This window comes from Nyctibius grandis, chromosome 6, assembly GCF_013368605.1.
Source record: "Nyctibius grandis isolate bNycGra1 chromosome 6, bNycGra1.pri, whole genome shotgun sequence".
In the NCBI taxonomy this organism is placed as follows: domain Eukaryota; kingdom Metazoa; phylum Chordata; class Aves; order Nyctibiiformes; family Nyctibiidae; genus Nyctibius; species Nyctibius grandis.
This window is the reverse complement of record NC_090663.1, coordinates 6,562,012-6,583,499: the sequence shown is the minus strand read 5'-3', so window position 1 is coordinate 6,583,499 and position 21,488 is coordinate 6,562,012. Positions and strand designations below refer to the sequence as shown.

At 46.0% G+C, this 21,488-nt stretch overlaps 1 protein-coding gene across 11 annotated transcripts in view; it reads right to left on the bottom strand.

Moving 5' to 3' along the window:
* The window catches only part of REEP1 (receptor accessory protein 1), a 74,683-nt gene that overhangs the window by 30,815 nt on the left and 22,380 nt on the right, over positions 1–21,488 (bottom strand). For all 11 annotated transcript variants that reach the window (XR_011048342.1, XM_068402564.1, XM_068402566.1 and 8 more), the window contains exons 2-5: positions 15,796–15,868; positions 11,514–11,590; positions 9,502–9,622; positions 7,783–7,896 (exon numbers count right to left, since the gene is read on the bottom strand). Coding sequence is in view for 10 of the 11 variants with exons in the window: in XM_068402564.1 (XP_068258665.1) it covers positions 7,783–7,896; positions 9,502–9,622; positions 11,514–11,590; positions 15,796–15,868 (385 nt within the window). In the remaining variant the exon portion in view is untranslated. The remainder of the gene's footprint in view (positions 1–7,782; positions 7,897–9,501; positions 9,623–11,513; positions 11,591–15,795; positions 15,869–21,488) is intronic.

Genomic DNA, 21,488 nt, shown 5'->3' with positions numbered 1-21,488 from the left:
ACATAAAAGCTTTGAGAATAAGGTCTATTTGAAGCATAAGTAATCGAGGCGAGACACGAGCGTGACACTGGGCACCATGTGCAGGGACTCACATACACATAAAAAGCAGTGACACCCACCTGTGTACTACACCTTTGAATGTAGATTCTCCCTTCCTCAGCTTTCCCATGGAGATGGAGAAACCACTGCATAACCCCAGCTGACAGAGTGTTACCTAGCAAGCGTGTTTAAAGAGTAAAGCAAATTACAAACACAACGGGCTGCCACGCCACTCCTTACACTTGATCGATGCTTCCCACTGGAGAAACCCCCAGTGTCTGGCCACCTCTGTAATCCAGACTTAAGATCGTTAAGAACAGAGTGCATTTATGACTAATTTAGGCACAGGATTAGGTGAGGGACACGTGGCAGTCATTTTAGTCATGGTGACTGACAGGTCTTCTGAGAAGTAGGGTAACGTTGGGAAATTACTCACGGCCATGAGTGGGATTTTGCACGCAGAAGCGTTATTGTGTCCGTCTGCAGGCAGGTCTTGCTAAGAGCAAAACCATCAGCTTTATGTTCTGAGCACAAGCCTGAGTGAAGGAGGAAATTGCTTCTGCTGCCATATGAATGGAAAAACCTACAAGCAATATCCGCATGGCCAGGGCCCGTGTGCCGTGCCTGGCCTGAAACAGCTACCCAGGTTGGAGATGTCAGACAGCACTAAAGACTCAAAGGGAAACCAGCTGACGTTAATGTTGATGGTGGAAACTTAATATCATCCACCCTTTTTGTTTGTGCAGTTCATTTCCTCTCCTGGGAACTGTTTGTTATTGTCTCTCCCAGCCTGGTCTTTATTGTTTGGTTCTGCAGTCCTGTGCATTCACTGGCTATTGTCTGATTCTTGCAGACACCAACGAAAGAGTCAACAAGAGCGATAAACTGGAGACAGCTACCTGGATTGTGGCTCAAACAGCGTTGGGATTTTATTGATTTGGGAAAAACAGATTCTCAAAGACTTAAGAATGAAAGATATGTCACACCATGACAGGAATAGTTCACAAAACACTGTGATCAGTGGCACGCTACCCTGTGTTTCAAGAAAGCCATTTGCTGTTCCTCTTTATTGGTGTAACACAGCTCAGCTGTGAGATCTTTGATTTTGGATCCCAAATGGAGATCTTTTAAAGGAAGCTGCTTTCAAAAGCAGCATGCTCAGCCCTTCTGAGATAACAGTGATGGGTCCCCGAAGGTTTCTTAAACTGCGTATTCTAAATCACTCCTGACTTCTGCAACTGTTGGCCATGTCACAGCCCAGGGCACACAATGTGGCCACTACAGATACTGTGCTAAGCAGATTGGTCACAACTGTCCTCTGATACATTTAATAAGTGAAGAAACACTCTTCCTCCGAGCAGTGGGATCTAATCATTACAAAGAGGCTTCATCCAGTGTCTTAAAGGGAAGGATACTCCCCACTCCTTGCCTCCCTCTTTCCCAATTCAAGTAAAAGTGCAGTTCCCCACTGTCATGCCACAAAAGGCAGCATCTCTCTCTGGTACAAGTTTGGTCTCCAAACTCCCACAGTAAATAGCTCTCAATTCTCATGGAAAATTAGGGATTAACATATTGACTCTTAGGCAGCTGCACTGGCTGCACTAGCCAGATACTAGAAATGAAGGAAAAGATGCTGTTTGACTAGAGAGGATAAAATCTAAATGATCACCACTGCTTCCCTTCCAGTGCCCTGGTTTAAAAAACAAATTGGGAAACTTCCCAATAAATTTCTTGGGTTAAGGGACCCTAAAGTAGCAGAGCTGCGACCCGCCACGGGTGGTGAGACCAAAGGTGGAAATGGAAGTGACGATGCTGGACCAGACAGGTGGTTGTGAGCTGAAGCAGTTTGGGAACTCCTGACACTGCACTCCTGAACGTTAAAGAGGTGGATGCACATACTGAAACCCTCCCGCTTTTGTCTGCATGCCTGGTCCTTTTAACTGATAACCAGAGTGACTGTGAGCTCTGGCAGCACCTCAAGCCATATTTCCCCATGCACGAAAGGCTCCTGGACTGTTTCTCAGACTTATTAGGCACAAGCAGGCTTTTCATAGACACCAGTCATGCGTGCCTGCTCCTTCCACCTCATTTATCATCTCCTGCCAAAGGCACTGCGCCCACTGCCAGCAGCACTGCTGTACCAAGGGGCACGCAATGGGCCACAGCACCAGGTGCTGTGCACTGTCCTCCACAGAGGAGGGCAGAAGAAGGGCAGAGGAAGGTACATGATCAGAAACCTCTGGGTTACAATGTTCTGTTGGCTGTGAGATGTTTTCTGCAGTTCTCCTTTGAAGAGTAGAGTTGAGGCTGCAGCTTGGGGATGGTTAAGTGGCTGGGAGCAGGATTTATCTTGGGGGTGGGGAAAGACATTGGCCTGTTTGGCAGAATTGGTTTGTTCAGGGTGAGGAATAAAGATACATGCAAACAGGATCTGGGAAACCCACGAGCTTGAAGGAGCGGGTCAGAGAGCTGGAGGAGAGTATAAAACTGGTGAGGGCTGTAGAAACAGAGGAAGCAACAGCAGGGCTGGGCCAGGTCTTGGGAAGAGAAGCAGGGTGTAGAAGGGTTGTGGATTGGGGACAGGGCAAGGCAGCAGGTGGTGGGAGGGTCAGGGTGACAGGTGGAAGATGAGAAAGTGCTGGGAGCATGGTGATAGTGAGGGAGTACATACGAGTGTGCTGGAGGAGGCTGGTGCTGCATCCAAGCCCTCGGTACTTCTCCTCACTGCAGCCACACACATGTCCCAGCCGCTTACATTAGAAACTTGACTGGTGCCAATCCAAAGGCCACCTATGCCCAGGCCTCCATCTGACAGCTCCACTGGCTGGCCAAGGCCTTGCACCTGCCCCACTACCGGGGCCCTAACAGCCTTGCTGCTGCTCCCCTTCTGCTGTGACCCAACAGCAGGCTCCTTTTCTGCTTCTCCTCTCCTCCCCTGAGGTGAGCTGGAAAGAAGGTGGTGGTCAGTGCCCAGGGCCCTTCGGGAGTGGGAATGACTGAACTAGTTGGAACTAATTGAAAACACACAAAGAGCAGCAAGATTTACTGCCTGGTCATCTAATCCCACCACTTAGGACTGACCCACTGGAAGTCACAGCGTGTGACAGAATGACCAAGCCATGAGGACAGGATCACAGAGCCTCAAATGAGATTATGCTCCTTGGTGGGAATGCAAGCTGCTGGGGGCAGGGAAAAGATCTGTGTTGAGCACCTAGCAAGGGTAATAAGACCAGATATCCAATGCTCTGTCTGCTTAGAGAGCACCAAAAATAGACTCTCTGGAGAGAGAGAAAACACCCAAGCGAGCCAGCTGGGCAGACTCAGGGTACTTGGGATGCTGACAGCTCCTCAGCCCGTAAAATGAATTGGCACAGGTTTGTGCCAGTGTTAGCACAACTGTGGCTACAAAACAAAACAAAGCAGGGGAAGGGAGCAGGAGGAAGGGGAAGGGAGACAAGCCGCAGATGGCTAACTAGAACTGTAGGCTGTTTAAGGTAGAAAGGGGAAAGGGCCAGGGGATCAGAAATAAGGAAGGTGTGGCTGTGCACAGCTTGCAGCATCCTCGCCTGTGGTAAATATGTAAGTAGCAGCCTGTCACACACAAATATGTAATCAGAGAGCCACATTGTGCTGCCCGATAGATAAAAAGAATGAAGAGATGGGCCTTGCCCAAAGATCTTCTAATGAAAGACAAAAGATCATGATGGATCCTGTGGGAGCACAAGATCAGTTACCACAGCTCAGAGAGAAAGGAGAGGACAGGGCTGTGCACAGTGGGAGACATACCCACACGTACAGGAGCCTTTCGATTTAAGCTAATTTGCTGAAAACAGATCTGTACAGAGTACACTTCTAGCCCAGCATCTCACTGTGTATTTGCCACCAGAACATGCTGACTTGCAAAGTCTGAGGGTCCATTTCTTAATGCTAAACCATCTTTTCCTCACCCATCAACCCAAGTGAAGCAGGAAATAAGACTGATCCTCACATTCATTTGCTGGTAAAAGCCACGTTTTCCACGGGAGCCGCAGGACCTCAGTGCTTCTGAATATACTATCATCTCTATATATTCCAATTTTAACATGATCCGTTAAAGGCTGAAACCAAATGAATCTGTTCAGGGCTCACTTTCCTATCTACACTCAACACTTACCACAGGCTAGCTGGACACCTTGGCATTGGGAAAGCCAGGATAAGCCTCAGGGATAGTATTCTCTTTCCTCCCTGCCTGGAAACTTCCCCCCAAGGACAGCACTGCCATCTTGTCTGGCATCTGTCAGCTCAAAGTGTTTTCCAGATAATTAGTCATTTAAACTTCTCTCATGCAGGATAATCTAGCTCTGTTATACCTCCTTCTCAAGTGAGCAAGCAAGGGCGTTGACATACATTTAACAGCAGCTGAAAACCAGGGCAACAGAAGCTGTTACCACCTGTACCTGCTTGTATCGTTCCTCTCTTGAAAACAGCTCCCTTCAGAGCAGGAGGGACAGCTAAATGGAGACACGTCCACACCCAGCCCATCACATCCTGAACACCTGAGGAACCCCAACTCAGCACTTCTGTACTGCAACGCATCCGGCTGTAAATCACAGCTGTTCAACTCTCCCTGCCCCAAAGACAGTAAATTCAGTTTGAGAAAGGCAAGGGACAGAAGCTACTTTAATCATTCCTGACTATTACACCATGAAGAGTCTAAATGTATTAAGGGTGTGGTTCCATGAGCAGCAGAGCTCATCTGTCTGCTTCCCACCACCAGGAAGGGATGATCTTGCTTTCCTTTCCTCCAGCCATACTCCTCACAATGCAGTTCTGTCCCTTCCCTTGTGCTGGCTCAGGCACTCGAGACACATTTGTGGGCCCAAAAAACAGTATTCCCTTTCTTTCTCTCTAATCTAATCCAGTTCTTGGATAACCAAAGAGCTGGTGCACAGTAACCCACTAGGAGTCCTATTTTTCCTCACATATTCAGAGTAAATTAAATGTCAAAGTTGAAGCAAAGGCATGAACAGTCCTTGCTTTGTTATAAAAATCAGTCAATCAATTGATCAATCCAATAACAACCTCTCAATCTTATCAATAGATCATTTTGCACCTCCCCAGAGTACCATGCAGGGAAGACACAGGTCCATTTACAGCCTGCAATATCTTAACTGTTTTCTCTCATGTTAGGCTGGCAGATGTGCCATACAACAATACCACACAAGTCACAGAGTTGCTTTCTTCCAGCACTGAATGGGAAGCTTCATTAACTCATGCAAAACAATGGCTTCCTTGTACCCTGCAGACTCTTCTCCCTTCTACCCAGCTTCCCTCGCCACTGGAGCCACGTTTCAAGGCAGTGAGATTCTTAAGAAAAAACACCAGAAAATGCAGAACAGTGGGAAGAAAAACTGTGGTGTTGACTGTTCATTTAGGTGGAAGAGCTGATGAAGACACTGTTGCAGTCCTGAGAGGAACAGGTTGGCGCTGTGGGTCTGGGATACTGTTGAGCTTCTCATATTCAGGAGCTACCCAAACAGGAGTCAGAGTTTCTTCAGGATTCACACATCATTTCTCACTCTGTCCTAAAAACAGCTCTAGCACAGAGTGTCTACAGCACACTGTAGGAAGGGGGTCAGAGCAAAGGCAGTGCTGCAAAACAGGCATTCCCAGAGACTATTTACATCCATGGTGTGACTTCTTCAGGCAGTAAAAGTGTTAAGTGTCATGAAGGCATCACACAAATACTGTTTCATTGGACATATAATACACGGCTTTGCCTTAGCTCCATGTTTATCCTAGGTTTCAGTCCAGGTTTGGATTAGCCAGCAGTCCCTGGGTTAGCAGAGCCTCCCCACTGAAGAGCAACAGTTCAGGAGAAGAACTGAGCCAGGCCTGACAGCCACAGTCTGCACAATGCTTGGCAGGGAAAAGGGAGGCATTTTTTGGCTTTTCTTTGGAACAGAATACAGCTTTTGCATATCCTTGTGATTCTACATGTGCATGGCACAGCCCAGGGGCTCCCCACTTGTATAATACCTTGCATTCAACATGCTTCACAGACTTTACGGTATTTGGCCTCCTAAGGATGTATTATGCATTTTTACAGAACGTAAGGCCAAGGCATACGAAAATGATGTGCCCGAGGTCATAAGAAAAGCATTTGACAGAGGAAACTAATTATCTTCAACTCCCATTCACACATTTTTCCTAATACCAGTCCCCACCTTGCCCATATATTTCTACGATCCTTTTGCAAGAGGCATTGTATCTGACTGCATGAAAGCCGGATCTTTTGTACAAGTCTTGCCCCCAAAACACAAGGGTATAGTGACTGTGCACACCTACCTTAAGCCATAATAATCCACAGCCAGAGAGCAGGACCACAAAATGCAGTTATCAAGACCTTGCAGCTTTTATGCAAGCAAAGAACAGATAACAGTTATTTTCTGGTTCTGGCTCTAAGCCAGGAACAGAGTACAGGATAGGCTTCCTCAGATGAGACCCTCATCCAACATCTACATTGAAAAGCAAATAATGCCACTTCCCATTCACTCTTACATAAACATGTCTCCAGAGAACTATACACCAGGTATGTTATGGGTAAGCCTTGCAGATGAACTGTTGGCCTTCACGAACTTCAGATCACATCTGCTTTCTGTCAGTACCTAAATTATAAGTCACTAGATCATATAAACATGGAATCATAGAATTGTTTTGGTTGGAAGGGACCTTCAAGATCATCAAGTCCAACCATTAACCCAGCATTACCAAGTCCACCACTAAACCATGTCCCTAAGCACCACATCTACTCGTCTTTTAAATACCTCCAGAGATGGTGACTCCACCACTTCTCTGGGCAGCCTGTTCCAATGCTTGATAACCCTTTCCATGAAGAAATTTTTCCCAATATCCAATCTAAACCTCCCCTGGCACAAATTGAGGCCGTTTCCTCTCGTCCTATCCCTTGTTACCTGAGAGAAGAGACCAACACCCACCTCGCTACAACCTCCTTTCAGGTACTTGTAGACAGCAATAAGGTCTCCCCTGAGTCTCCTTTTCTCCAGACTAAACAAACCCAGTTCCCTCAGCAGCTCCTCATAAGACTTGTGCTCTAGACCATTCACCAGCTTCGTTGCCCTTTGGACTCGCTACAGCACCTCAATGTCTGTCTTGTAATGAGGGGCCCAAAACTGAACACAGTATTGAAGGTGTGGCCTCACCAGTGCCAAGTACAGGGGGACGATCACTTCCCTAGTCCCTAGATCCTCCAGACTTCTCAACAATTCAGCATATAATTGACAAACTGGGGTGCAGATGGCCTTTCCCTTCACTACAGAAGGTGCTGACCAAAAATATATTTCCCTGCCAGGGTGTTAACTGTGTTCACCTAATGTCAGCATCTTTCATGGAAGCATACTCCTATTTTGACAGTGAAAATGAAAAGCACAGGCTGTGATGAACAGCATTGCTAACACTGTCACCTGGGTACTGATGGAAAATATAAAATTCAACAGAGGCCTGAGGCAGACCCTAGTCTTAATCCTGCATTTCCAACCTCCTATAGGTTCACTAGGCACCACACGTACTGTCTTCATCCCAAGAGGCACCTGTGTGGCTGGTGAATGGCAGATTGGGAGGCACGATCAAAATCAGTGAGAGAATCCCTACCTTCGCCATCTCTCCCCCTCCACACGGCAGCTGCTGTTGGCAATGGATGCAGATGAGATGCTAATGAGTCACCATCCTGACCCACACCTTTACCTTTGAAGCTGCCATGACGGCTGCTGTGGCTGCGACGTTCAGTCCTCGCTTCCCAAAGTGCACAAGGGCATCGTAGCTCCGGTCTTTCGCCTGGACAAGGCAGTCATCGATCTCCTGTCACAGCAGACAACAAAACAAACAAACAAAAATACACAAGAAGGACAAGTTCAGGGTGCTCCCAGCCTCAAACTCTTGGCAGGGACAGGTCATCTTTTACAGAGGCAGATATCCTCCATTTCCTCCACCTTGGCTGAAGAGAAGTTCACAGCCAACGTTTGCCAAGAGGAAAGGTTTGCAGTTCCCATTGCAGGCTTTGGGAACTCTTTATTCTGTGAATGGAAGATTGGGACCCAAAGTTGGTGCAACCACCACCACCAGGTCCTGGAAGCAAGACAGACACATCCACCTGGGCAGAATGGACCAGGGTGTGTCAGGAGCCACTTGCAATCTATGAACTCTAAGGACAAATTGGATTGCCCCATAGTTAAAAAGAATCATATTATGACACTGGTCAGCTGCAGCTCTACTGCCCTGGGTCCAGGACTGGTGGTCTCAGAAGTATCTGCGATATCTCTGCACTTCACTGCAGTGTCTGGCTTCAACATATCCATGGAATTGGTAAGTCCAGAGCTTCTGGACTTCGATGCTGCTCAATATACAGTGAATTGGTTATGAAAGTTCCTGCTCTCACACTTCCTCCCTCTAGACACAGGGGCCTGGATGATAATGGATGACAATGACTTCCAGTGCTCAGTTACTGGATGTTCTGGGTTAGTAGGGACTGGAGGCTGCAAGAAGCTGCTGGCTGTTTAGTCATTCCCTCCCTATTCCAGCAGATAAGAGGTAGCAACCCAAAATGCATGAGCACTACTTGGGAGAAGCGTAAGCAGAAGTTCCCAGGAAGCAGAGAGACAGGGGACTGATCCCCACTGTCCTTCTTGGACAGGACTGAGATACAACTGTTCATGCACTGCCTGTGGCTAAACAGAGATCTTTCAGTTGCCAATGTGGGAAACAGTTATTCACTTCTTAGTAGTCTGCATGTTGATATGTGACTGATAGTTATTCTTGGCCCATATATCCACATGAGCCAAATGGATCTGCCTGACAATGTCCCATTCATAGCCACAGGAATCTCCTAGGCAGGCAAATGATCCAAGCTGTAATTCCACCCTGCAAAATCAGCATCATGAATTTGAGCAAGACATTTCTCAACCCAGGACCTCAAGTAAGGCACGCTACATGCCTTACTTCAGCATGCTATACATCTCCCAGCCAGGCAAGTGCTTGCTAAGCCCCTTTCAGACAAGCTGGGCTATTTATCTCATTGCTGCACAATGTTTCAGGCAGAGCTGGGAACAAAGTTAAGGAGCCCTGGCTGCCAGACCCTGTTTCTCTAATTGTCATATCTAGCCACAAGACAGCACTCCAGCTATACTCAGCCAGTACATGCAAAGCAGCTGAGGAGGTATTTTTATCCCCCTCCCTTCCAACTTCTCAAGTGCACAAAGATGAGTTAATATATGTGAGTGCACTGAACAGATGCCCGTATTTAAAAAAAAACCCCAAAGAACAAAAACACCAACCAAAAAGCGATGATCGATAGAGGAAGAGAATCAGCAACTCCCAGTCCTTCAATGAAAATGAGTGATACGAAGACTGGAGTAAACACACTGTAGATCTGCTCCACCCAGAGAAGACTTGGGCACCTGTGATTACCTTTTCTTTTGAAGACAGCGTTGGATGAACAAATTTCCTGTACAGGAGGCTGGAGCCTTTTGTGTATGGAGACAGCAGCCAAGCTACAAAAGCTATTTTGAGTTCATAGTAGAATGGAAACCTAGAAGAAAAAGAGTTGTTAGTGACCGCTCCCAATTTAACCACTGCCCTTAATTAGAGATGCTCAGCACAGGAAGGTTCTAGCCAGTCTAGCTTAGAGCAGCTTTTGTTTACCAAAGAATCCAAAGACCTGAACACATTCACTCACCTTTACACACATCTCAACTAGGCATGTGGGTAAATCTTTACTCGGGTATCAGGGCCATTGTTTAATGGTCTGGAAGAGACTCTGCTGTGTGATAAGAGGAGCTTTCTACATGCAAAGAGCACAGATGCTGCCGTCATAGCATCCCCAGTCATTATGAGGGAGCAAAGAGCAAACCAGCGAGTATTTCATTGATATATTTATGCACCTTTCATCTCTGTGCCTTTCTGCTTTTAAGATAACACTTATCTGACTGAAACTGAAATACAAGAACCTTTGTTGTCCAAGCAACACGCAATATAAAGGTGCAGGTCCATACCGTGGCTTTCAGGTAGCACTGCAAAATATGCAGGACACGAACTAACAACAGGATGTGCTTTAGCTGTAACAATAAGCCAGTGACTTCTTGAGATTAGATTATCCAGACTCTTTTCTGGAGGACAAAGCCCAGAGCTCAAGGCTGGCCAGCCAGCAGCATCCTCATGTGGGCAGGCATGTTGCTGCCAGCAGTGTGACAACCCAACACCACCCTTTGTAGGCAGGGGCAAGCGAGAGCAGCACAGAGACCCTGTGATGGCTGTGCACCAGCCCAGTTGGACCCAGACAGACTCCTGCTGTGCTAACACAGCACTGTCATCGAGCCAGCTGGGCCACACAACAGCCAGGTCTGACCCCATGGACCTCTGCAATGCTCTACTCTGAGCATGGATTTGCCAGGTTGGTCTTCCACCTCACTGAGGATCTCCACAGCATACTTGATTTCATAGGCTGGACAAGCCCCCTGTCATTCCTCCCGAGAGACCCACATAATAAATCCTCAAAAAACCCAAAGCTCCAGATGAACATAGTGGAGGTAGATCTGCATGCAAATTAGATAAAGAGAAAATAACATCTTTTATCTCCTTTTCAGCAGATCTGACATGTTGCCAAGTACCCCTGATTTCCCTTGTCTGAAGGACTCACTAGAGGCATGCAGTACTACGCAGGAACAGGCTTTAGGTGAGGGCCATGCACTTCAGCTAAATTTTCATCCTGAAGTCTATTGATCTCACTGGTTTTCACTAGAAAGGCCTGACTAAAAAGGGCAACCAAGCAACAAACATTTCCAAACTTGAGCATCCAAATTTAAGGGACTGAATCCGATAATTGGGCATTTATGTGCTCTCGTCCTGACAGAGGTCACCAGGAATCCTTCCACTGGCATCAGACAGCCCACATCAGTATGGACTGTCACTGTCCTCCATCAAACCGTAAACCCAGTCTAACCAGGAACGGGCCTGGCAAAAGATCCCAAAACAACCACCCATGCAGCAACCTACAAACAAAGTCCTGTGCTGCAGGGCTGTTTCTGCCTGGTCCATAGAGTCTGTGTATTTACTGTAGGACACAGCTCGGTTAGTCTAGAACTATGCCTGTAGCTAAAGCTACTGCTGTTTACGTGATGATCTCTGCAAGCATCCAACTCGGCAATCAGCTGTGCCTCTCTCTGACAGGCAGGGGACTGAGACTCCTGGAATGATTTCTCCCTAATGAGATATCACTGAGCAATCCCATGTTCTTTCCTGCTTTTCCTATGATAGCACTGAGAAAGGAAGCACGGCTTCCCCAGATAAAAAACCTCGATGCACCTGAAGCTGCTAACCCCACGTTCAGGAGGCAGTGCACCTTTGTGCCCCTTTTTTCCCCTTGTAAATATTTCCATTTTTTTCCATCTCATGCCACAGACCCTCTCCCATCTGGTGCTCACCAGCAAAGAAAGATATCCGTGAATGTCTCTGCTGTCATGAAGAGCGCGAATATGATCCAGTACATCATCCATTTGACCTGGTAAACAAAAGCAGTAGTCGGGTCATTTTTCCCCAAGGGCCTTGAACTCTCTCTTACAGGCACAAGTGCACAGAATAACTCTCACAGAAAAAAAGGTTCTTTCTCCCCACCTCATGTATTTAACAATTCCCATGGACTTGAAGATGCCAGAGCTCCCCCCACATGTCAGATTTGCACACAAGCCCTTGGGAAGGAAGTTTGCAGCCTTTAGGACTGGTCTCATGAAAACAAGAGCAGCCTGACTCTGTCCCTACAGAGGAAGCTCCACTGGCCAGTGGAGGACCACAACCCTATCACAGGGCATTAAAAATCTCACTTGGCTCATTTTAATAGCAAAGGTTAATACTAGAGTGTTGGCTAAACTACAATTAAGACAAAATGTAATTACTTACATAACATCTACAGGCTGTGGAAACTAGCCAGGAAGAGATAAAGAGATAACTGCCCATCCCATGACCCAGGGCTCAGGAGCACAATCAACTCACCGCGACTTATTGAATTAGCCTGTATCAGTTGAGTGACAGTGCCTCCTCACATCCACACCCTGAGCCCGTTGCAGTGACAAGGGCAAGTGCATTAGCTTAAGTCCCTTCCCTGGGGCTCAGGTGAGAACATTTTACCTCTCTGTCACTGTGTTCAACTATGGCAACTCCACTGTGGGGTGGACTGCTTGGTGGGTGATTTATGGTTGGTCTCCTTTGCGGTGATAGCGACACACACAGAAAGAGTCATTGGGGACTGTGACTTGGTCAGGGAAACTGTAGTATCTCGAGTAATTCAGGAATCTGGGGATATTTGTCACCGAGTGCTGAATGGCACTTAAAAGCACAGCTTAAACTATTCTGATGTACGCAGTATTGGTTCTTCCTGGGCTGGAAAGAAACAACGTATTTGTCACACACCACCAGCACTTTCAGTGATTTTTATCAAGTGTGGGGCTCCTATTCTGCGGCACCATCACCACAGAGATGATGTAAGGAATAATTTCCAAGTACTGGAGATGAGAGAGAAACCTTTTATTCCCCCTCAATATTTTTTTCCATTGTAAAATCGTAAAACTTAAAGTTCAAACAGCTTTGAGAATCCATCTCTCCAGAGGAAAAGAGATGGTAAGACAAAAGTTGTTAATTTAACTGAAAATTACTGTCTAATTAGCTATATTTGAAAATGGAGATCCCTAAGCAGCTTTGCTGGAATGGTAGAAAGCTTGAGGAAGTAAAATCCATGAAAATCCATCAATTAGAGAATTTGATCGTGTTACCTAAGGCTGGGAGAATTGCAATAGAACAAGGGAAGGCTGGAAAGAAGGCAGTACGAGAGGGATACCTGCACCAGGTGCTGCTCTGGGAAAGGGAGGATGGAGGTGGCAACACATCTAGATTTCACCAGCTCTGAAATGGCTTCCTCCATCCTCTCCCCAGTGCAGTGGGGGTAGTACCTGTAGTACTGTCCATCTCCCTGCAGGTACGGAAATTATTCCTTGAGCACCTGTTACCCAGCTATATAACTGCTCCCCTGGGATTTATATGTATTTTTACATGTATATTTATATGTATATTTATATTTAGTGTTACAGCAGTAGAATGGCACTGCCAAATGCCTGAGAGCATTGTCTTCCCAGTGCAGCTTCTGCCAGGCTTTTTAGATAACTGCGACTCCCTCAAAGCCTCACTGCCAGCATGGTTCTGTCAGTCAGACATTACTGCCAGAAAAACTTTTAAACACAAACCAAGACGTGGTGTGGATAGGCTTGCATCAGCCTAAAACACCATTTATCAAAATGACTATTACCAAGCAAAATAAAAATAAACTACAGTGATGTAAGTTTTGACTAGTACATGAAGGGTTTGTACTGTGTCACTGTAAATTACTATTTTTTTTTTTAATCAGACCCCTAATGGACGTATCATCACAACTGGTGTGTTAAACTGAAAACCAATTTTAAGTGCAGACCAAGTCTTAGATCAGCTGTTCCCACATTTGGGTCACGACTCCACATGTCTGATGTGAGTTGCTCTTTTGCAATTGAATTTCCAACAGGAATTGGACCCTTCAACAAAATAGTTTCCAGAAAGGGACTATGGAAATGTTAAGTATCAGTGGCAGACACTGCTTGGGGATGTTAGCGCATGTCTTCAGCATTTCCAAGCAAAGGGTGTACAAACCTTCAGAAGCACAGCTATGCAAGGGCTGCAGCGATGTTTTGCCTTAAGTATCTGATGTGTTCTGTAACACTTAGGATTCTCAAAACATCCAAAACCATTATCTGAAGGAAGGAACTGACAGAAAGGAAAAATCTCAGCAGCCACAGCGAGTCCCAGTTTGAGCTCACACTAAGGACTTAATGGGATAGCCATCTACGCTGTTACCCAGAGGAGAAAATGGGCTTGTTATCCGTGGGACCTTGAGAGGATTGAAGAGTCAAGATCTGGGGGCTGAGCTGGGTTCAGTGAAGTTAACAGAGCTCAGGTTGTAAAGGGCACTACACAAGGGCACTCCCACGGCATTCTCCTGGAGAAAGTAACTGCTCATGGCTTGGACGGGCATACGCTTCGCTGGGTAAAAAACTGTCTGGATGACCGAGCCCAAAGAGTTGTCGTGAATGGAGTTAAATCCAGTTGGCGGCCGGTCACAAGTGGTGTTCCCCAGGGCTCAGTGTTGGGGCCAGTTCTGTTCAATATCTTTATCAATGATCTGGACGAGGGGATCGAGTGCACCCTCAGTAAGTTCGCAGATGACACCAAGCTGGGTGGGAGTGTTGCTCTGCTGGAGGGTAGGAAGGCTCTGCAGAGGGATCTGGAAGGCTGGATCAACGGGTTGAGGCCAACTGCATGAGGTTCAACAAGGCCAAGTGTCGGGTCCTGCACTTGGGTCATAACAACCCCATGCACTGCTACAGGCTTGGGGAAGAGTGGCTGGAAAGCTGCGTGGCGTAAAAGGACCTTGGGGTGTTGATCAATGGCCAGCTGAATGTGAGCCAGCAGTGTGCCCAGGTGGCCAAGAAGGCCAACAGCATCCTGGCTTGTATCAGAAAAAGTGTGGCCAGCAGGACAAGGGAAGTGATCATCCCCCTGTACTCAGCACTGGTGAGGCCACACCCTGAATACTGTGTTCAGTTCTGGGCCCCTCACTACAAGACAGACATTGAAGAGCTGAGGAGAGCCCAAAGAAGGGCAACAAAGCTGGTGGCCTACAGAACAAGCCTGATGAGGAGCGGCTGAGGGAACTGGGAGTGTTTAGCCTGAAGAAAAGGAGGCTGAGGGGAGACCTTCTTGCTGTCTACAAGTACCTGAAAGGAGGTTGTAGTGAGGTGGGTGTTGGTCTCTTCTCCCAGGTAACAAGTGATAGGACAAGAGGAAATGGCCTCAAGTTGCGCCAGGGGAGGTTTAGATTGGATATCAGGAAAAATTTCTTCACAGAAAGGGTTATCAAGCATTGCAACAGGCTGCCCAGGGAAGTGGTGGAGTCACCATCCCTGAAGGTATTTAAAAGACGAGTAGATGTGGTGCTTAGGGACATGGTTTAGTGGTGGACTTGGCAGTGTTAGGTTAATGGTTGGAGTCGATGATCTTAAAGGTCCTTTCCAACCAAAACAATTCCGTGATTCTGTGAAATCCTACAGGACCCCAACAGCATCCAAGTGGTTTTGATTCTCCCACATTTCCCTTTCCCTGATGGCCCCAATATGCCTTTAGAAACTGAGGCCCAGGGAACATTTTTCAGCAAAAGATTGCCAGACTTGCTTGTAAATAGGTTGCTCCACAAGGAAGGTTGTTTCTATCTGAGGATTCAGTCATATGTGCTTCGAGTTGCCTCCTCTGATCCTTGTTTTGAACGAGCAGCTAAAGCTTCAAGGCTTTTTGAAAAGGCTTTGATTTATTCTGCTCTTCAGAAACAAAGGAAAACACGCAAAGCTCTAGATGCCAAACACCTTTTAAGTCAGCCATATATAGCTCACACCACCAGAGAAATAGCATACATTTGTCAAAGAGCTCATCAACTCTGCAAAGGAGCCAGAAGCACAAACCCAAGTCTTCTCATTTGAGACGTGTGCCTAGCAATCAGCCAGCCCACCTTCCGGCCAGTCTTCCCCTTGCACTGGTTTACGAGCTTTCCCAGAACACAGGCAACACCTTTACAATGTGGTGAGGAGCAATCTTAGAAACAAACACTGCAGCACAGCCACAAGCCTCATTACTCACATATTCTTTGATGTCCTTTGATTTCACGGCTTTGTAAGAATAATATGCAGGGTAAAGAGTGCCAAATATAAGCCTGGAAAAAAACAAACAAACAACAAATGGATTAAATTGATTTCCTGTCACAGAGAAAGATTTTTTTTTTCCTGTTTGTTAGATGTGTTCCTTGCACTAGTAAAAAGTGTTAGGATTTGACTGAAGTTTGAGTGCACTAAGTACAGTACAGGAGTGATTTTACATCACTGAATTCAGAGAAACTACTGCCAGTGACATGAATAAAGAGCAGGGATTCAGGGTGACTTTCCTTTTGCAATGGTTTCCACAGCTGTACCTTATGAGTTACACACAAACCAAACCAACCAAACAAACAAACAAAAAAAAGGGCCACCACACTTTTAAAAGGAAATTAAAAATCTGATTTCAAAATAATCTACTGTGACACCAGGAATATAGGAGTATTGCTTTCAGAGGCAGAACAAAATGAGAATCATTTGTCTAAAATCCCTTCCACCTCTATTCAATACTCTGAAAAGCTGGCAGAGGATAAAGCAGCATCCAATTTCCACTGGCACAAGGGTTTGAATGCTGGAGCCTTATCCTACATTAAACCTCCTAAAGGGAAGGGCCCTGCCCTGTTCAGTAAAGTCGATCAGGGCTTATCAAAGGAGGAGGAATTTGCCCACCAAGATATGCCAACAGGATCAGGCCTAAAAATCCCAGCTCTACTGTTCTTTCAGTTTCCTTTCATTTTCAAACTGAAAAGGATGCTGTCAGCTTCAAGATTTCATGTAAGCAAGAAATAAGGATCCGTAAGTCAAATATAGCACTGCTGAGAAAAAAACATTGAGAATTTTTTATACTGACTCCTCTCTGCATCACTGCCTAGCTGCTTATTCACTTTGATTATTCTGGACGTAAGCATAGGCTTGTCAAAACCATTTTGCCCTGCCCAGGTTTCAGTCAGTTTTATTCAATGCAGTAGGATGATGCTGCAAAGTCTGAATTTAATAGATTGCAGGGGAACGTTTATTGGCTTCCAACTACCCCTCTTTCCACTGGAGCTTTTGCTTGAAATTCATACAGCTGTTTCCGCTGCTCTTGGGAATGGAAATGATCAATGTTTCAATCCCTAATTGTGGAGCCACATGGACCCGCAGTCGTCTTTTCCATCCTGACAGTAGCGATTATGAGCCGTGGGACTCAATCTCATAATTACAGTTGAGTCCATTACGTGCATAAGACATTAAAAATTAACACTCTGGGATATGCTGTACCATCGTACTTCCCGTAGCTCAAGAAGGTATTTGTGAAAGAATGGGGTGAGCCAGCACACATCTTGATTTCCAAAGCAGTGACCGAAGACAATTTGTCTGCTATTCATCATGCTTGCTGTAGCATAGCTTAGCAAAACCTGAAGCACAATGCAGAACTCAGAAAAGCAACTACTGAGTGAGGAGATTCAGTATTTTAGAGGCTTCACACTGGCTTCAAAAAGCTTTGCTGGAAACCGTCAGCTCTGAACCTATTTCACCCACAGGGGCTTTGCTATATGCAGGGATTAGACAGAAACGCTCAGAAAGATTCTGGGAAACCAAACGCATTTTTGTCCCTTGCAGTATCTTAACAAACAGCAACACCGGTTAAGGCAAGGAAGAACACGCAGACAATAGCTTGATCCTGTTCTCACTGAAGCTAATAACAAATATTCCCTCCGAGTTCAATGGTAGCAGGACCTAATCCAAAGAAGTCTGAGCTCACAAAAGGAAGAAAGCTCCACAATACTCAGAAACTAACAGTCAAGGACACGAATAACATTTCTGGCTCTACTTATAAAAAGTACCGCATTTCTGTCCTTCCTTCTTGGCCTGGGCTGGCTGCTATCTCACGCTTTTATTTCCTGCAAATAATCACTGAATGATTGATATTCATTTCCTCAGTTCGTGCTGGTAACAGAAAGTAACTGGATCCTGAAGAAGCAAACAGGATCACTAGAAGAGAATTAGTTGCAGACAATAAACACTTGAAAAAAATTCCTCTCAGGGAAGGAAACTGTGCAATACTTTTGCATATGCAGAGAAAGGGACAGTTAATAAGGTGATGTGCTCTCCCTAAATTGGAGATTTAGAGTTCCACTGATTTGCCTTGGAGAGTGTTGTGTGCATATATGGGCATCAATTACTGCTATGGTTTACCAGACTGAAAATTGTTTTAAGGAATGTTGGATCCCAGTCTTGTCACTGCTGTGGCTCACTATGTGGCTTTGAGTCACTTAACCTCTGCATATACCCTACAAATGGAAGACAAAAGATGTTCAGACATTTCTGCAAAGCATATTCAGGGTTTTGGAGACAAATACCCGCACATAGGCATATTCCAAAAAGTCTCTTGAAGTTACCATCCTCGCTGGGTTTTGGATCAGGCTTGAGTACAATTGACTTAATTCAAACATACACATCAATCTTCTGTCTCTTCCTTCAGTTCCTCTCTTCTGCTGAAGAAAATACTTCTCTCTTCCCCCTCATCCAAGCTTCCTGTGTAATTAAAGTTATTGTTGATTCCTGCCTTCCTTCATCCCCATGCTCCAACTGTTGCCAAATCATTCCTTCTGCACGCTATACACAAAACCAAGGCTGGTTCTTTATCCCTGTGCCCAAGCCACTAAGTCATTCATTGTCTGTCTCCTTTCCAGACTCCCTCATGTGCTTTAGTGATCTCTACTCCACCTGGATGCACCAGTGTTTAAACCTCTTCCCCGTGCCTCTCACCCACACATGCACACAGAGGCTACCCTTGCCTACAAAGCTGAAGTAATATTCTTATCATTGCCTTCCGGTGCCTGAAAACTGTTGTTGCTCCTACCTACTGTTGGTTTGGTCTTTTATCACATCCCACCTCAGTCCCTTCTCTCCTTTAATGACTGTAGTGCCACAAGCTTCTTACTCTGCTGTTCCTTGTACGTCTTCTCCCACACCCTGGAGCTCCTGTGCTCCCTCATTGCATATCAGCCCATCACCTCTAAAACGAGCTGTTCCCTGACCGTTACCCTGGCAGCCCACAGTGTGAGGGGCAGCAGCCCAAACCACACAAATTCCAACCATGCCATTCCCCAGTTCCTCCTCATTTCTCTAATCATCTTCTGCAACACTCCAGTTCTACCTGGTCTCTGAACCACACCACAGGACCTTCATCTCTCCTCCACACGTCCCCAAAGTCACAGCACAGACCCTCAGTCCCCTCTCACAACTGCCAGCTGACCTGGGAACCACATGTGCTATGACTCCTTCCATGGTACATGCACTGGCTGCCTGACTGGTGCCTGCCAGCTGGCAAGCCAAATTAACGACCTACCTATGGACTTAACACTGCACCTTTTACCTCCTGGTGGACACTGCTATGAGACGGTCTCCCATCCAGCAGCTAATTCTTATGAATAATGCATAAACTTAATATTTGAGACCTCTCTGACCCATCTATTTTGGCCACAATCACTTTGCAGATCCAAAAGCTAGCAGCAGTGGAAAAACAGACTGGTTAAGCCCCATTTCCTTAGGAAACGAGGCTACAAATACAGAGTCAACCCACTCCCCACCCATTTCCATCTATCTGTCAAAGCTCCTTTGAGTGAGCTATGTACCCTGGAAAGCCTTGGCTCTTTTACCCTCTGTGGAAAAGCAGCAGCAGACATCCTGAGCAGCAAACCAGGGACTCCCAGAGCTTAATGTAGTAGTTGCTACGTTTAAAGCTACAGAGATGTGTTCCTACAGTCTGGGCTAAAACAAACACATACCCCCAGGATATAGGGAAAGGCAAGGAAGTAGCAACATTCATCAGTGAGTTAGGAAAAGCTCACTTGCAGCACTAAACAACCAACCACAACAGTCTAACAATTCTTACTCTGCTCCATGCTGGAGGTCTACATCAATGACAATCGCCTCGAAAAAGGACAAAACAGCAGCTGTAAAGAAATCACTGAAGAGTCAACTAATTGTGCAACAGGAGGCAAAAATCTAAGTAAAAGGTTAGTCTGCCTAAAGAATAGGATAAGGATTAATGCTGAAAATCTTATAATCCTATTAGGCACATGAGCAGCAGCAATCCCCAACCTGGACCTCTGCGTGCGCTTCCAGTCATTCTTTGCCAAAAGGGACACGGCGGAGGCAGAAGGGGAAAGGAGAAGGGCAACGAAAGTGTGTGGAAGTGCACCAGGGAAGATCCGTTAGAGCAACTGTAAATGCTGCAATTGTTTTTTTTGCAGTAAAGACAAATAACTGAGGTGATTTGCTCCTACTCCTGATGCAGTGTAAGGGAATGTTCAACTGAATCAAGAGAACAAAGTCAAAAAGGAGGGGAGAAACCCTCTCTATCACCAAAAGTTAATCTGTGGAACTGACTGACTATATTTATTTATATAATTACATTACATAAGATTTGGGGTTTGGTTTTGGTTTCCATTATTCAGGTTTACCACTAAATGAGACAGGAAAGAACGAAGCTTCCCATATTGTGGGGTTTCCTGATTATCAGGGGAATATTAAAGCAACTGAACTGCTGGCTCCTCTTTAAGCAATCTCTGCTATATTCCAGGGGAGCAGCTGCACCATCACCAAACCTCCTTCTGTCTCCACTTACCAGTACAGCCACAGCCAGCCCTAGGTACTATACCCTTCTATTCCTTCTCCGGATCTGCTGGTGCAGTGATCTGACCATCACAGAGCACAGGCTAACACAGATGTGACAATATTCCTAATAGCATCTAGGTTATAGCCTGGGGATCGACATCAGAGCTGCTACCATGACCTGGGAGGGCCCCACATGACATCTTGAGTTCTGGTGATTTAATGATGCTATTTTCCTCATGAGGGGCCTGGTCCTACAGCCATTTACCTGTAACATTAACTCTCACATTCCATACAGCAGCTACTGAAATAAATTGAAAGACTCCCAGTGATTCTCAGAAGTACTGGCCAGGACTCAGGTTACCTCCAGAAATGCCTGCATATCCATTACCTTGAGTATTTTTAACCACACAGGTATTTTCTGGATGGTAACCTACTGTTACAAATATACCAGCACGGTGCCACGCACATCCCAAACCATCCAGGTTTTGCTCCTCCAGTTGCCATGCCAGCAGCGGTGTTTGGGCTGCCCAAACATTCAGAACATTGTACTACTACAACACAAATAGAACAGCCCTTATTTTGCCCATAAATAACTAATGTTTCCATATCGTTGGCACACAGAAGCCAAGATGGCAGATTTCTGCTCAGACACAGGGATGGACACATTTAGGAATCACTGAAATATTTCCTATTTCCTCAACATGTTCACTGGCTACTGCGTGTTTCTTTTACACACGGAGCAGCAGCTGAGCTGTCACCACGCCAGCATTCCTTGCTGAAACTGCCAAGAAGGGTGCCAATAGGTTTGCATTCCTTATTATCAGCCCTAATTAATGTTCACACAGTGCCACAGATTAAAAATAAACGGCACTATCTTTCCACCAAAGGTTCCCAGTTTAAATCCAACAGCTGGGGATGTGAAAATAAGCAGCACACAAGGTCAGGGAAAGGGTTAATGTGAGCCCCTTGACAGGCCAAATGCCTGATATCCAAGCAGGGACTGGGGTGGAGGAAGCACCAGCTGCAGAGGAGGCTCCAGGCTGGTATTCCCTGGCAGACGGCTACTGATGATTCTTT